This window comes from Oratosquilla oratoria, chromosome 29 (genome assembly GCF_046742065.1).
Source record: "Oratosquilla oratoria isolate Oo_2021 chromosome 29, ASM4674206v1, whole genome shotgun sequence".
Lineage (NCBI taxonomy): Eukaryota > Metazoa > Arthropoda > Malacostraca > Stomatopoda > Squillidae > Oratosquilla > Oratosquilla oratoria.
Window position 1 is genome coordinate 53,136,943 of NC_134805.1, and position 17,365 is coordinate 53,154,307.

A 17,365-nucleotide genomic window follows, 5' to 3' on the forward strand; every position below is an offset into this window, starting at 1 on the left:
CACTTTTCAGACCATTGCTGTAATTGATCTAAATCTTCTTGAATATCTAATTGGTTTGAGTGATCATTTGCCACTCCGCACAGTTTTGTATCATCAGCAAATTTGGAAACAGTAGATTTTAGTCCATGGTCTATATCATTTATATATACTATGAATAGAAGTGGCCCAAGAACGGAACCCTGAGGAACTCCACTTGCAACACTTTTCCATCCAGAAGTTTTTCCATTTAAAACAACTCTCTAGTTTCTAGTTTCCTTATATTCTTTTTAGTACTGTGTGTCCATAGTGTCGCTGCATATTCCAGTTTTGGTCTAATCAATGTGACTAATATTTTTTTTATCATTTCTTCATCCAAGTATTCAAATGCCACTTTCATTGACCTTAGTTGTTGTTGTTGTTGTTGTCGTTCCCTAGACTGTCTGTCCGAGCAGTCCCGTCTCCCCAAGGAATGCCACTGCCGAAACTGGGTTTTCCCACAAATCCTTTATAGAGTGTATGTTGTGTTGTTTGCGTGCATGATTGTGTATAATGCAGTCTTCCATTATGTGTTGTATGGTATGGGGTGAAGTGTTACATCCTGGGCAGCTGTTCACAATGCGGTCATCCAGCCTCTTCTGGTAGCTTAGAAGTGCTGGGTGGTGGCCGCACCACAGTCTGGCCAAGTGGACTCTGTCCTTTCATGGGAGAGAGGATTCAGAAGGGTGGATATCAGGGGGTCTGGCATGCAGCAGTGTGTTGTCTTTCAGTGTGTTAATGGAGCGGTGAGTGATATGATTATGAATATGTTTTCGGAGGCTGGTATTTGGTGGTTGTGGAGGAAGAGAAGAGAGTATCTGTGCGCAATAAAGGTCTTTGGGTGTTGTTTTAATGTTTCTTGGTGTGTGTGGGTGTTCTGCTTTGTAGTGTAGCAGGTGTGATGTGTTTGTGGTGGCTGCAGCAAGTGTTTGTGTGCCTCTCATGTCGAGGTGGTCCTTGACTTTGAGGATTTTTATTTCATGGTGTAAATGGTCTGTAGGTGTTGTATTTGTGCAGCCTGTAATTGTTATTAGGGCTTTGTTTTGTATGATTTGAAGGGTGTTGTGGTGTGTCTCACTGAGATTAGGAGCCCATGCAGGACTTGGATAATTCATCACTGAGCGTTTGCATTGTTTGTATATTGTTATATTAGTTTCTTTGTTTTGTCCAAATGTTGTTCCAGTGATTGACTTAAGTGCATTAAGTCTAGGTGTGCATTTGTTTTTTATGTTTGTGATGTGTTGTTTGAAAGACATGGATGTATCGTATGTTACACCAAGAATTTTCGGTGTGTTTGTGTGTGGTATTAGAGTGTTGTTGATGTAGAGATGAGGTATGTATTTGTGTTCTTTTGTCCAGTTGGTGAGAAGTGTCGCTGTAGATTTGGATGGAGCTATTTTGAGTCTGTTTGTGATGAACCATGTGTTGAGTGTATCAAGGTATGGCTGGATTATTTCTGCAGCTTTGTCCGTGTTACAATGTGTGCATGTGATTGTTATGTCGTCTGCGTAGGAAGAGATTTGTATTTCTGAGGTGTCTGGTTAGGGTAAGTCATGCATGTATAGATTATATAGTGTGGGGGATAGAACTGAGCCCTGTGGTACCCCATTCTTAACCCCTTCCATACGGTGCCGCACATGTAGGCATCATGAGGAGCAAGTGGATTCGCGACGCTGCCATATCGGCGTCTTGATTATATTTATTGTAGTCGCCCCTGTGTTTTTATATTCTCCCTAATCTGCTCTTAATCCCATTCTCTGTGGTTTTCAAAATTCACGGGTGAAAGAGAGAACGATCGATATAAGCCGTGACTATATTTTATGATGCGAGTATTATTACGACACGTCGTACGGCTGGCATTGGCTGCTGCCCACGAGATTTAAGTCCCGTAGTGAAGTGGTTAATATTTCTGATGTGCGATGATTGGCCATTATATGACATGTAAGCATTCCTACCTGCCAGATAATTGGCCAGCCATCTTTTGGTGTTATTGTGCATGTCTGTGTTATATATTTTATTTGTTAGGATGTGGCGGGGGATAGCATCAAAAGCTTTACTAATGTCTAATGTAATAAGAAGTGTTCTGTGGTGGGGCCTATCTGAATTGATGCCATCTAAAATTCTTTGTGTGAGGTTTATCAGAAGAGTGTTTGTGGAGTGTAGTGGCCTAAAACCGTGTTGTGAGTCAGCAAGGGGAATATGTGGTGTGACAAGTTTAAGTATTAGGCATTCAATGACTTTAGAGGGGGTGCAGAGAAGTGTGATTGGGTGGTGCGATGTTGGGATTGTTGTGTCTTTGTTCGGTTTTGGAATGGTGATTATTTTACCACGCTTCCAGATGTTGGGTATAGTGTTGTGTGAATAGCTGTAGTTTGCAATGTTTGTGAGTGCGTGTATACCTTGTGGTCCAATGTGTTTTAGGTGGATGTTGCTTATGTTATCAGGGCCACAGGCAGATGAGTGCTTGAGATTATGTATTATGTGTTTTGTCTGACTGTCTATGAAGGGTGTATAGTCTGAGTCTGTGGGAAAGTCTTTCTTACGTCGAATGGTGCGTCGGTCGTCAGGGTGAGAAGTGAGATGGCTTGTCTGCAAAATTATTTATGAGTGTGTTTGCTTGTTGTCTGATTGAGGGTAGATTATCTGTTGTTGTGATTATAGCTGCGTGAGAGCGTGTAGTGTTACTGTTGGATAGTGTAATGCTGTTGAGTGTTTTGTACAATTTGCTGGTGTTTGTTTTGTGATCAAGTGTATAGATAAAGTTTTACCAATTTTGTGTTTTTTGTTTGTGTATTTTATTGGCAATCACAGTATTTAGTGTTTGTATTTGGTCTGCTATGTTTTGAGGGATAGGTGTGGGGGTATCGTGTTTAAGTGTGTCACGTTGTCTGATGAGGCCTTGGATTTCTGGTGTGAAGTTGGGGTTGTGTGATTTTCTGTTGCCTCTAGGGATGTATCTCTTGTCTGCATTTTGTATGATTGTATTAAAAGTGTGCACAGCATTGTTTATGTTTGTTATTGGTGTACTGTTAAGTGTTTCAAAATGTTGTTCTGTCTCTTCAGTAAAAGCTTCCCAGTTAGCTCTCTTGTAATTGGTGTATGTGTGTCTGTGGCCAACTGGGGTGCATCTTGTTTTGGTGGTGATGATTGGAAGGTAGTCAGAACCAAGGGTTCCGACCACTCTCCATGATGTTGTTGGGGTTAGGCAGGGGGAGCAGAAGGTGATATCAGGAGAGGAGGAAGTGTAGAGGGCTTGGTGTGGGATATGTGTATGATTATGTGTGTTGTTCATGATAGTCAATGAGTCAAACTGAGTCTGTATATCAAGCCCTCTGTCTGTGTCAGGGTTATTGACATACCAGGCAGACGACTTGGCGTTGAAGTCACCACCCATGATCAGGTTGGGGATTGAGGCTAGTTGGCTAAATCGAGGCCTGAAGGTGTTTGGAACTGTGGGGGATGATTGGGGGGGAATGTACATGTTAACTATTGTCAGTGTTGAATTGTTGCCTGTGCGGATTCAAATGGATTGGATTTCTGTAGTGTTATCTGTGGTAGGGAGGAGAATTTTGGTTGTGGCACTTGTGTCCACAAAACAGATGGAGTGGTGGATCAGGGTGATGAGTCCACCGCCATTGCCGTCGGTCCGGTCTTGTCTGATGGTGGTGTAATTATGAAATGATGGTGTTTTGTGTGAGTGTCTTAGTTTTGTTTCTTGTATAATTGCAATGTGTATGTTGTGTTGTTTAAGAAAGTGTTCGAGTTCATGTTTTTTCGTGTTAATACCGTCAATGTTGTGTTGTAATATGTTGATGTTGTGTGTTTTGTATGTGTTGTATGTTGCCTTTAGGGGTTGAGGTTGGGGTGTTAGTGGGGAAGGTAAAGGATCTGGGTTAGAGGGGGGGAAAGGAGAGATTGGGGACAAAGGGGAATACTGATCGGGGGTAAGGGCAAAGGGAAATTAGGAGTGGGTAAGGGTGCTGGCTGTGGTTTTGGAGGTGGGAGTGGGGTTACTGGAGGGCAGGTAGAACATGTCCAAGTGTTTGTGTATTGGTTTGTGTCAGCAAGTGTTGTACAAGTGAGGTGGGCCCAGTTTTTGCACATATTGCACTGAACTGAGCCCTTTGTCTGTCTGCTCAAAGTAATGGGTTTAGAGCATGTTGGGCATGTGTATTTTGTGGTGGGCCCAGGATTGCTCTCTATATCTCCGGCTAAAAGTAGAAGAAGAGGGGTGATCGCCGGAAAATCACCCCTCGGTGCAGAAAAAACATAACATTGCATGTTGGGAAAAAGGATTGTGGTACTCCCCAAGGCAGGCATAGCTCCTCTTGGGGATCGGTGCCACCTGCGTAGATCTGATGGCCAGGGGTGGTTGCTGCTGTTTGGCCCCCAACTCTTGGGGTTGGGGGCTGGTCCCACGACGTAGACGCTGCAGCTCCAGGACCTTGACCTTAGTTGTATGTTTCACCTACTATTTTGTTTATATGTCTGTATTGTCATGTCATTGCTGATTATCACTCCAAGGTCCCTTTCCGAGTGCACTTTTTTTATTTAATTTTCACCAATTTTGTAATTTTTTAAAATTCTGTTTTTGCTTTTACCAAACTCCATTATGCTACACTTCTTGATATTGAAGTTCACCTCCCACTTTTGAGTCCATTTCTAGATTGTGTCCAGTCTGATTGTAATGAGTCACAGTCCTCATTTGTTGATTCTTTAATATTTTTGCATCATCTGCAAAGAAATTCATATAATATTCAACTCCTTCATCCATGTCGTTTATGTATATGGCAAACATGATTGGAGCCAGTACTGACCCTTGTGGAACACCACTTATCATTTCTTCCCATTTGGAGTATTTGTCTCTAATTACTACCCTCATTCATCTCCCAGTAAGGAAGTCTTCCATCCATATTGATAAATTACCTGCAATGCCACCTATTGATTCTAATTTTCCTATTAATTTCTTGTGTGGTACTTTATCAAATGCCTTTTATAGATCTAGATAGGCACAGTCTGCCCATCCATCTCTCTCATTTATTATATCTATTATTCTCAAATAGAAACAGATTAGATTTGTTGTACATGATCTTCCCTGTCTAAATCCAAATTGGCTTGGGTTTAGTATAGATTTTTCTTCCAAATGTTTAACCCATCTACTTTTAATCACTTTTTCACATATTTAGCCACTGTGCTTGTAAGGGAGACTGGTCTGTAGTTAGTTGGATCTTCCTTACTTCCTCCTCTATATATTGGTACAATGTTTGCATTTTTCCAGTCATGTGGTACTTTTCCTTCTTTGAGTGAGTATTTTATTATAGTGTGTATTTTATCTGTTAGTTCCTCCATGCATTCCTTCAGTATCCAATTTGCAATTCCATCTGGACCATGTGATTTTCTAAGATCTAGTTGTTGTTTTTTGGTCACTGATTTCCTTTTTTGTTATGGTTATTTCCTTCATTTGGGGGGATTTCTGTTTCTCTATTCCTTCACAGTTAGGTGAGTTCTCAATTGTGAAAACCGATTTGAAGTGGTTACTCATAACTTCTGCCATTTCTTGTTCTTTTGTGTATTCATGACTTCCTTGGCATAGTTTTTCTATTTCTTGTTTGTTTTTCTGTTTATCACTCACATATCTGTAAAATAACTTTGGCTGATCCTTACATTTTTCAATAATTTCCTTTTCATAATTTATCTTCTCCCTGCATATTTGTACATAATCGTTTCTTTGATGTATGTTTGCCATTTGCTTTTTTTTTTCCCATTTTTTTCCAGGCTGTGTCTCTTTTATCCTTGGCTTCACTACATTTTTTGTTGTACCAGTTTTTTATGTATATTCTTTCTTGTGGAACATATTTGATCACACCCTCATTATATATTTCCTTTAGTATATTCCATTTCTCTCCCATCCTTGTTTCTTCATTTAGGAATTTTTCCCAGTTTGCATTTCATAAAGATTCTTCAAGTTTCTCAAAATTCATTTTGCTATACATTGGTCTTCCTATTCTATGTTTCTCATTTCTTCTTAGGTTCATTTGCTCTTTTAATTCGAATTCTATTAGTACATGGTCACTCTTTCTTAATGGTGTTTTGTATTCTATTCTGTCTACAATTTCGGGTTCTGATGTGAGTACTAAATCCAATCTCGAAGGTTCCTCATTGTTTCTGTATTTGGTATTTTCCTTTATCCATTGGGTCAATGTGTATTCAATGGTCATATCGAGTAGCATGCTGCCCCATATGTCCTCTCTACCCCTCACTGTCAATTCTTCCCAACATATTTCTTTTGAATTAAAATCACCCATAACTACTGTATTTCCTCTTTCAGTATATCATTTAGTTCATGTTTCATATCTTCTAACAATTTGGAATGATCAAGTTCTGTCCAGGCCTGTGTTTTAAGGGGCACATACATTACTATAAATTATCTGCTTTTCATGTGGTTGTTTTCTATCTTTATCATGATTGACTCTACATTATTTCTTCCTTCTGTTATCTTTGTCACATTTAAGTCTTTCTTGGTCAGAAATAGTACTCTTCCTCCTTGTTTTTCCTTTCTATTCTTCATCCAGCAGTTATATAGACCTTGTCCCACAGAGTTAGGTGGTAGATTCCCTTTCAATTTCGTTTCCACCATTCACATTATGTCTGGCTCTTCTGATCCCAGGTAATCATTCAGTTCATTCATTCCTGAGATCATTCCGTCAATGTTGGTTTATGCTCATTTTAATTTTTTCTTTCCCTTCTTCTGTCTGTTTTGTTTCCTTCTTTGTGATATACCATTTTCTCAACCTCAGGTCCACCACTTTCCCCAAAAAATCATTCTTTTCATTCTCGGTTCTTTTTTCGTTCCTTTCTTTCACTTCACTTCTAAGCTCTTTCTTTTTCTTCTTCACTCGTTTCTTTTTTTATCCATTTGTTTTTGAGATTTTCACTATTTGCTAGTTTTGCTGTTTTGGATAGTACTTCCTCTGGTATCAGTTGTGTCCTAAGTTTTACTTTTAGTGGCCTAAATTGTTTTTCTTTTGAGTATCTCCCCATTCTGTAAGTTTCCTCGATTTCTTTATCCAAGGTTTCATTTTCCTCATGACTCTCCTTTAGAATCTCTTTTGCGATCTCTCTTTCTTCCCTTTCTCTCTGGTATCTTGGCACATCATGCTTTTCCTTAATACCATAAATCACAATGCATCTTTTCCTGTCCACTGCATCCCTAACCAAATTTCCTTTTTCTCTGATCATTTGGATTACCATTTTTTCGTAGTATGCTTAACTTGTTGTTCCATTATTTCCTTGAAGGATAATTTTTGACTTTCCTGTTCTTCCTTCCACTGTTTTTTAATTTCTTGAAAGTCATTTGCTTTCATTTTTTCTTCCACTTTCTCAGTCCCCACCTGTATTTGATCCTTCATCTTTTTTTCTGTTTTTTTCAATGCTTCATTCCTATTTATATTTTGTTTTTTTAAACTTATATTTTCTCCCTTTATTCTATCCAGTTCCATTTTTAGATCATCTATTTTCCTATTGTTTTCTTCATTGGCTTTTCTTAATATAGCTACTTCCTTGTATATATTTTTGCATTCAATTCTCAGTTCAATTATTTCGTCCAACAACTCATTTATTTCTCTATTTCTTATAATATTTTTAAACCTGGTTCTCTATCCGTGTCTAGCCCTCTATATATGTTACTATTTTCTCTATTAAATCCCGAAAAGAGACCTCTATCTAACCTTTGTTATGTTTTTGGAGTCTCATTCAGACACATTCTTTTTTTTTATTACACCAAGTAGGGACTCTATTGCACTTCCAGACGTCGCTTTGCCCTTGCATTTTTTTTTTTATCACTGAATTCATTGTTTATTTCATCCATTGTTGTCACTGGTTCTTTTACAGTAACTGAACTAAGATACAAAGACTACATTTCAGTCACCTTAATATCGACACTCCCTTCCCATATGTACAAACCAGGTGGTTGTTGATGATACGTTCAAAAATTGTCCATCGTCAAATCACTAAGTAGCGGTTCAGAGTGTGTTTTTGTTCGTCCTTCCGCGATCGCTGTATGGATATACATATATGTGTGTGTGTTTACCTAGTTGTATTATATGGAAAGGGGAGCTATGCTTGTGGTGACCCATCTTTGTATCTCGCAACATCTAATTCGTTCTTGAATTCATGTATGGTGTTTGCACACATTATTGTTTCATCCAATTTGTTCCAGAAATCCTCCATTCTGTGTGGGATTTTCTCTCTCTTTCTCCTCTCTCTCTCTCTTTCCAAAATCTCTTCTATAACAGTCCTTTCTGAGTTTCTTCTCATGTCCCCATGTTTTTCTTCTATCCCAATTTCATAAGTCCTCTCTATCAAGGACTTCCATGCCTTTTATAATTCTGTAAAGGGCAAACAGATCACCTCTTTCTCTTCTTTGTTCCATTGTTGGTAGTTCCAGTTTAGACAATCTTTGCTCATATTTCAGTTTTGAAAGTGTAGGGGCCATATTTGTCATTGCTCTTTGGATTCTATTTTCCTTGTATTCTTTTTAGTACTGGGTGTCCATAGTGTTGCAGTATACTCCAATCTTGGTCTTATAAGTGTGACTACTATTTTCTTTACCATTTCCTCATCCAAATAATTAAAAGTCACCTTTATTGATCTTAACAAATTGTAGGTTTCTCCGACCAATTTGTTTCTTCTTGTCTGGGCACATGTCTTTGGTGGTGATTACTCTTAGGTTCTTTTCAGAACCTACTTTCTATACTTTGCACCGATTTTATATTGTCCTGATATATATGTATATATATATAAATATATATATTTATATATATATATATATATATATATTTTTTTTTACTTCTTCCAAAATCCATTATACTACATTTCTTTAATGTTGAAGTCCACTTCCCACTTCTGACTCCATTCCCAAACTTTGTTCAGATCTCTCTGTAGCGATTCACAATCTTTTTCCGTATACATTTGCATCTTAAGAACTGTGTGCATATATATATATATATATATATATATATATATATATATATACATATACATTATATATATATATATATATATAATTTTCAATTGGTGTTCTATGATAATTTTGGTTTCTCTGTGTAGGTGTTCTTTTGGAGTGGTTTTGGTGCATTTTTTTTTTTATTCTCTATGTAAATCTTAGTGTAGTTCAGATCTATTTATAGAAAGTAATTAGAGTTCCCTTCTGTTTAAATACTGTTTACTACTGAATTTACTATATTTTCTTGCTAATTATTTGGTGCCAGGTCTTTGATATATGTAGACTGAAATTCATGTAAATACCAAAAGTAAAACCCATGGTTTTTCTTCTTTTTTCCAATGGAAGGAATTGTCCATGTAGTTTTACTATTGTTTGTGTACATATATATATATATATATATATATATATATACAATCAAACCTCGGTTTTCGAACATAATCCGTTCGAGAAGGCTGTTCGAAAAGCGATTTGTTCGAAAACCGAAACAATTTTTCACATTATAATCAATGTAAATAATTTTAATCCGTTCCAAGTCTAAAAAACAACTTTTTCTATTTTTTTTTTACTATTTTACACCATAAACTGCACTGTATACTGTTTACCATAAAGAAGTGTATCCCACTTCTTTTCTTAAACTTTTCAAACCACCCTCTGCTTGCTTTCAAATCAAACCCTTCCGGAATAATGCTAGGATCTTTTTTTATAAAATCTTCATACAATTGTCTTGCTTTGGCACAAATTGCATCTTCACTAAGAGTATCACCTGCTAACTGTTTCTCATTTACGAAAATCAGCAAAAGTTTCTCCACTTCCTCCAATACCTGTGGCCTTTGTTTGCTAAAAACACTTGATCCTTTAGCCACATCACTTGCTTTAACCTGGTCTTTATTTTTTAGGATGGTGCTTATCGTCGATTTCGTCATCCCAAACTCCTTAGCCAACGCAGACACACGAACGCCAGATTCATATTTCGCTATTAATTCTTTTTTAAATTCAATAGTTTTGCGCACTACTTTCCTCTTTTCTTCACCACTTGAACTTGCTTTCTTTGGACCCATGATTAGGGGCTAATACACGATGCAAAGATGAAAAAAAGTCAGATTTACGTAAATAAGAACGAGCACGTCTGCTCGGAATGAACTTTGATCGCAAATGCGCTACGGAGGAAGCGTCCTTAGCGTTCGAGTTCTCTCGGCTCGCGAGTGAGCCGCGTTCGGGTACGCTCGGCTTCTTTCGGTTTGTTCGAGAGCCGAAATTTGGTCGAGTTCTGAGACGTAAAATTCTCGAACTTTTTGGTCGAAAACCGATTTGGTCGAGAACAGAAGCGTTCGATAACCGAGGTTTGACTGTATATATATATATATATATATATATATATATATATATATATATATATAGATATATATATATATATGGAAAAGAAAGCAGTAAGGGGAAGATGGGCTGAGTATTTTAGGGAGTTGCTAAATGTGAAGGAGGATAGGGAGGGAAAGATAGCTGCAGTGGGAAGTGCTAAGTAAGTGACTGTGATAAGTGAGGAAAATGGAGGAGAAATAAGGAAGGAAGAAGTCAAGGCAGTTGTTAAGATGATGAGAGCAGGCAAGGCATCAGGTCTGGATGGATGCCAACCAGAATGTCTAAAAAAGGAGGTACAGTGATGGTGGACTGGCTGGTGAGGTTATTTAATGTTTGCTGGAGAGAGGTAGAGTGCCGGAGGACTGGAGGAGTGCCTGTATAGTTCCACTTTACAAGGGAAAAGGGGACAAGTGTGAGTGTAGTAGTTTCAGAGGGATTAGCTTGTTAAGTGTAGTTGGGAAGGCTTATGGAAGGATCTTGATTGAGAAGATTAGGAGAGGAACAGAGGGAGTGATTGGCGAGGAGCAGTGTGGATTTAGGACAGGTAGAGGTTGTGTAGATCAGATTTTTGTGGTAAGACAGATATGTGAGAAAGCCGTAGGAAAAGGCAAGGATGTTTTTTAGGCTTTTATGAATCTGAAAAAGGCTTATGACAGGGTAGACAGGAAGGCACTGTGGGAGGTCTTGTAGATATATGGGATAGGAGGAAAGCTTCTAGGAGCTGTCAAGAGTTTTTACGAGAGTAGTAGAGCATGTGTCAGGATTAGAAATGGAGAGAGTGAGTGGTTCAAAGTAAAGGTGGGACTTCGTCAGCGATGTGTTATGTCACCCTGGCTGTTCAACTTGTACATAGATGGGGTAAATGCAAGGGTAGTGGGTCAGGGATTGGAGATGGTTAAAGAAAATGGAGAAAAATGGGAGGTGAGCCAGTTGTTGTTTGAGGATGACACTGCACTTGTAGCAGGATCAGAGGAGGGATTGATGAAGTTGGTGACAGAGTTTGGGAGAGTGTGTGAAAGAAGGAAGTTGAAGATAAATGTGGGTAAAATAAGGTGATGAGATGTACAAGGGGTGAAAGTGGCAGCAGACTGGAAGTGAGCATTAAGGGAGAGTGAAGGAAGTGGATAGTTTTAGATATTTAGGTGCAAATGTGGCAGGAAAGGGTGGAGTGGAGGTGGAGGTAGAATGAAGATTGAGAGAAGTGAGTAAATGCCTTGGAGGATTAAAACGTGTAATGAGAAATAGACATTTGGGAATGGATGCTAAGAGGAGATTGTATGAAGGAGTGATTGTGCCAACAGCACTGTATGGGGTAGAAACATGGAACATAAGAGAGGAAGAGAGAAGGAGTTTGAATATGTTTGAGATGAGGTGTCTGAGAAGTATGATGGGGGTTACTAGGCTGGATAGAGTGAGAAATGAGGAGGTGAGGAGGAGAACAGGGGTGGTAAGGGAGTTGGGAGATAGGGTGGATGAAAGAGTATTTGGATGGTTTGGACACATGTAAAGAATGAGTGAAGAAAGACTAGTAAAAGAGGTATGGAAGGCAGATGTGGAGGGAGTGAACATGAGGAGGCAACCTAGGATGAGATGGATGGATGGGGTGAAAGGGGCTTTGGGGAAGAGGGGAATATCTGTTGAGGAAGGATGGGAGAGGACAGAAGACAGGGGTGAATGGAGAATGGTTGTATATGGATGATGATGTGATGCATGAGGTGGAATGGGTGGGGGGATGGAGGGTGAGGTAGTATGTATGAGAAAAATTTGACGCAGCTCGAAGGGATTTCTCCCTGTCTTCTCCTTTTCTGCTTGAGGGGACGGAGAATGGGGGGGTCGCCGATTTGATGAAGCTGCCTTGCTGTGGACGTGCTGTGTCTTGCAACACTGCCTCTGACCCAGGGCAGTGGACAAGATGCAGGGATGACCCGTCTTCCAGGAGGTGCCAAGATAAGAGGGAGGGTAGAGGGTGGAGGGGAGTGGAGTGTATTAGGGATGGAATGGGTGGGAATGGTTTTTATGCCTTTTTCTTTTTGGCTACCTCCCTTGTAAGGGAGAAAAAGCCTTTGGTATATGTATGTATGTATTATTATTCATGATTGTCTGGAGTGAGTAATTTTGTTGATGATTTTTGTGGTGAGACCTTACTTCTTTTGTTTCCAAGCCATTGTTACAGGTAGGTGTTTACTATTAAGAATATGTAGGAAGTTGCATATAGCATCATATGACTTAACTTGGTATAGTAATTCATTAATAAAATTCACTAAAATAACTGCTGATAGGAGATTTTTGTCATGCTAGCAGTACTTGTTTTTGTTATTATTACTTTTAATGAACACTGGTTTGCAGGACCGCTATCTGTTTTGTTCAGGGGGATATGATGGTCGAGTTAATGTGTACTCAGCTGGCAAGATGGAATTGGTGCAGGCAATCCCTCTTGCATCAGTTAGCCTCACCAGAAATGTCAATGCTGTCACATTTTCAAATGATGGCAGAAAGGTAGGTTGTTAAATATCTAAATAGAAATCTTTATTTACTTTGTTATGCTGATGAAGGAATGAAAATGGGTATTAGCTTTCATTGTGTAGGTTTGATTTAGAGGTAAGTAGAAACAAATTTGTCATATGTGTTATAAGGGAGTGGAACTAACTAATCTTTGAGGCAGTCATCTGGAGGAATGTTAAAAGTTTTGATACACAGTACTTAGACAAAATTCTTAGTGATATGTCTTTTAATATCAGAAAAGTTTTCTGCTCATAAATATATTTAATTTTTGTCTTTTTGTAAATAGATGTGTGAATCTTATATTACTGCAAAGTTGTCTGCAGGCATATTTCCATGTTACATAAATGTACTAGAATATTGACTGCATGTTATTCTGCAGTATTAATTGCATAGTGTTATGCAGCCAATGCTTTAGGGACTGTTATGGGGTGTCCCTACATACTAGAACCACGCATAATTTTTCTATGTTAGAGTAAATCCTCTACTCCTACAGGAATGATACTACTTTTATACATTGACTATCCTTCTTTTATGCAGTTCCTCGGAAACTGTCCCTTACCACTTTAAGTATATCTTTTGTTTTCCTGTGTCCCTTGTGGTCTATATATTATGGGCTTTTTCTTCTTTACAAGAGAGGTAGCCAACTCAAAATACACTTACCCACTCCCATCCACCACCACTTCCTCTCACCTTAGCTCCTTGTAGATGATGGATCATCCTTGTATCCCCACTATTGCCCTGGGTCAGAAGCAATGCAGCAAGATTATTTCACTTAATCAGTGACTGCCCCCTTTCCATCCCCTCATGCATAAAAAGAATATATAAAAATGTTCACACATAAAAACTCCCTACTCCCCCCCATCCCCTGCCTCATCCCATCTTTGCATCACAGTACAGATTGACACCTCATTAACGGACTAAAAGGGGGGTAACGGTGTCCGTTGATGTGAATAATCCGTTGATTTGGAGTGGTTACTGGGTTTTCTTCTTTACAAGAGAGGTAGCCAACTCAAAATACACTTACCCACTCCCATCCACCACCACTTCCTCTCACCTTAGCTCCTTGTAGATGATGGATCATCCTTGTATCCCCACTATTGCCCTGGGTCAGAAGCAATGCAGCAAGATTATTTCACTTAATCAGTGACTGCCCCCTTTCCATCCCCTCATGCATAAAAAGAATATATAAAAATGTTCACACATAAAAACTCCCTACTCCCCCCCATCCCCTGCCTCATCCCATCTTTGCATCACAGTACAGATTGACACCTCATTAACGGACTAAAAGGGGGGTAACGGTGTCCGTTGATGTGAATAATCCGTTGATTTGGAGTGGTTACTGGGTGGCATAGTGATTGGACAGCACTAAACAACAGCACTAAAAACACCGAAAACGCAGCAAAAACACCGCAAACACAGCTAATTAACATCCGTTAATGAGAGGTCAATCTGTATCATCTATGCATAACCATTTGCCACTCGCCTCTATCTTGCACCTTCTCCCTTCCATGCTCAATAGGCATTCTTCTCTTGCTTAAAGCCCCTTTTGCCCTATCCATCCATCTCATCCTCATTTGTCACCTTAAGTTCTTTCCATCCACCTCTGCCTTCCACACCTCTTTTACTAATCTTTCTTCACTCATTCCATATATTTAAACCATCCAATACTCTTTCATCAGCCCTATCTGCCATCTCCTGTATCATCCCTGCCCTCGTTATGTCCTCATTTCTCATTCTATCCAACCTTGTAACCCTCACCATACTTCTCAGACATTTAAACTCAAACACATTTAAATTTTTCCTCTCTGCCTCTCTTAACCCCTTCCATACGGTGCCGCATACGTAGGCGTCATGAGGAGCAAGTGGATATGCGAGGCTGCCATATCGTCTTGATTATATTTATTGTAGTCACCCCTGCGTTTTGACATTCTCTATAAACTGCCCTTAATCACATTCTCTATGGTTTTCAAAATTCACGGGTGAAAGAGAGAACGATCGATATAAGCGGTGACTATATTTTATGATGCGATATTACGACACGTCGTACGGCTGGCATTGGCTCCTGCCCGCGAGATTTAAGGCCCGTACTGAAGAGGTTAAATTCCAGGCCCCTGCCCCTTTATATAATCTCTTTGCATCCATTCCCAGAAACCTATTTCTCATGACAATTTTTTAATCCCCAAAGACATTTACATGTTTTTATCTACAATTTGCCTCCACCTCTACTCTTTCCTGCCACATGTGACCCCAAATACTTAAAAATGTCCTCATCCTCCAGCCTCTCTCCTTTAACCTCTTCACTCCGGGGCACATCGTACGTCTGGCAGCATTAGCTGCCCGACTTGCGATGTCGCGTCATAATAATCACATTATAAAAAATAAAGTCAGTGATCAATCATTCGTTCTCTTTCACCCGTGTATTTTGATAACCATAGAAAATTGATGAAGCCAGTTTAGAGAGAATGGAAATTACGTAGGTACGACTACAATAAATATAATCAAGATGCCGACGTCAGCATCATCGAGTACCCAATTGCTCCCCATGCTGCCTACGTAGGCGTCACCGTATGGAAGTGGTTAAGTCATATTTCCAACTTGCTGCCATCCTCTTGCCTTGGACATCTCATCACCTTATTTTACTCACATTTACATTCAACATTCTTCTATCACTTACCTTCCCAAACTCTATTACTAACTCCCTTAATCCCCCCTCTGACCCTGCCACAAGTCCAGTGTCCTGAGTAAGCAACATCTGTCTCACCTCCCATTTCTCTCCGTTTTCTTTAACCATCTCTAGTCCCCTGCCCATTACCCTTGCATTTAACTCCTAGACCACCCCACCCATGGGCACATTGAACAACCATGGTGACATGACACATCCCTGATGCAGCCCCACTGTTACCTCAAACACCTAAGCAAGATGCTGTAATGATTATAATTTATTTTATATTATTTGTTTTTGTTTTGTTATCATTTGTCTGTTTGATTTTCATTTATTATTAGTTATATGTCAATTTATTATTATTTACTATTTACCTGTTTGTTTAGTATTTAACTATACCAATGCATTTGTATATGTATTTTATTTGTTATTTAGATTATTATAGTTTTTATTTATTAATTTATTATTATGATTTTTTTTCGCATCCGACCTAGATATGGACCAAAAGGTCTCCTGTCGTCATGCTCCGCCTTTGTAATCCTTTAATTTTCTCCATATTCAATTCTAACACAGGCTCTACTACTATTGTATAAACATTTGACTGCCCTTAACAGTTTTCCCCCAATCCAATATATCTACAGAACCTCCCATAGTGCCTTTCTGTCTACTCTGTCATAAGCCTTTTCCAAATCCATAAAGGCACAAAAGACATCCTTATCTTTTGCTAAAGCTTTCTCATATTTCTGCTGTACCACAAAAAATCTGATCCATACAACCCCTATCTTTCATAAGGCCACACTGTTCCTCACCAATTACTCCCTCTGTTCCTCTCCTAATCCTCTTGGAACCCTTCTATAAGCTTTCCCAACTACACTCAACAAACTGATCCCTCCTAAACTACTACACTCACACTTGTCCCCTTTTCCCTTGTCCTCCAGCACTCTACCCTACCGTAGACACACATTAAACAATCTCACTTGCCAGTCCACTATTACTGTACCTCATTTTTTCAGACACACTGCATGACACCCATCTAACCCAGGTGCCTTACCTGCTCTCATCATTTTCAAAACTACTTGCACCTCATCTTTTCTTATTTCTCCCTTTTCCTCTCCCATCACCATTTTCTTAGTGCCTCCCACTGCTCCTACCAATCCCCCCTATCTTCCTCTACATTCAACAGTTCTCTAAAATAATCTGCCCATCTATTTCTTACCACCTCTTCTGTTAACATCTGTCCATCTGTATCTTTTACCTTTTGTCTCTGACTCACATCCCCTTACTCTCGTAACATCCTTCCAAAACATCTTTTTATTACTTTAAAAAATTTGTCATACTCACTCCTCCCCCATTTTATATCTCTCCTTTTTGTCTCCTTTATGTTATGTTTTGTTTCTCTTCTTTTTTCTTTATACCTCTCATATGTTTCTCATCCTACTTTGCAGGCAATCCCTGAATGCTCACTTCTTCCCTCTTACTACCTTCTTCATTTCATAAACCTACCACTCACTACCCATTGTTCTATTCCCTCCCATCCTCCTTGTTCCACATATTATCTTTGCACACATTGTCACTCCCTCCTTGAAACACCAACATTCCACTTGCACTCCTACCTCTACTTTATCTTTCACTACCTCTCACACTTCTCTCAGCTTCTTGTACTCCTGCTCATTTTCCTCATTTACAGTTTACTCTAAACACCTGTTGACCTTCCACCATTTTCATATTATTCCACCTATCCTCCACTCTCAACTTAACTTCCAAAAAATGATCTGATATACCCCCACTCTCTCCTGTAAGAACATGGACATCCAGAATTCTTTCTA

At 39.2% G+C, this 17,365-nt stretch overlaps 1 protein-coding gene across 7 annotated transcripts in view; it reads left to right on the forward strand.

Annotated features, from left to right (window-relative positions):
* The window catches only part of LOC143040770 (uncharacterized), a 248,847-nt gene that overhangs the window by 69,278 nt on the left and 162,204 nt on the right, over window positions 1–17,365 (forward strand). For 4 of the 7 annotated variants that reach the window (XM_076212196.1, XM_076212190.1, XM_076212191.1 and 1 more), the window contains exon 3: window positions 12,722–12,871. The exons of the other annotated variants lie outside the window; for them this stretch is intronic. In XM_076212196.1, coding sequence (XP_076068311.1) covers window positions 12,722–12,871 — 150 coding nt within the window. The remainder of the gene's footprint in view (window positions 1–12,721; window positions 12,872–17,365) is intronic. 7 annotated transcript variants of the gene reach the window in all.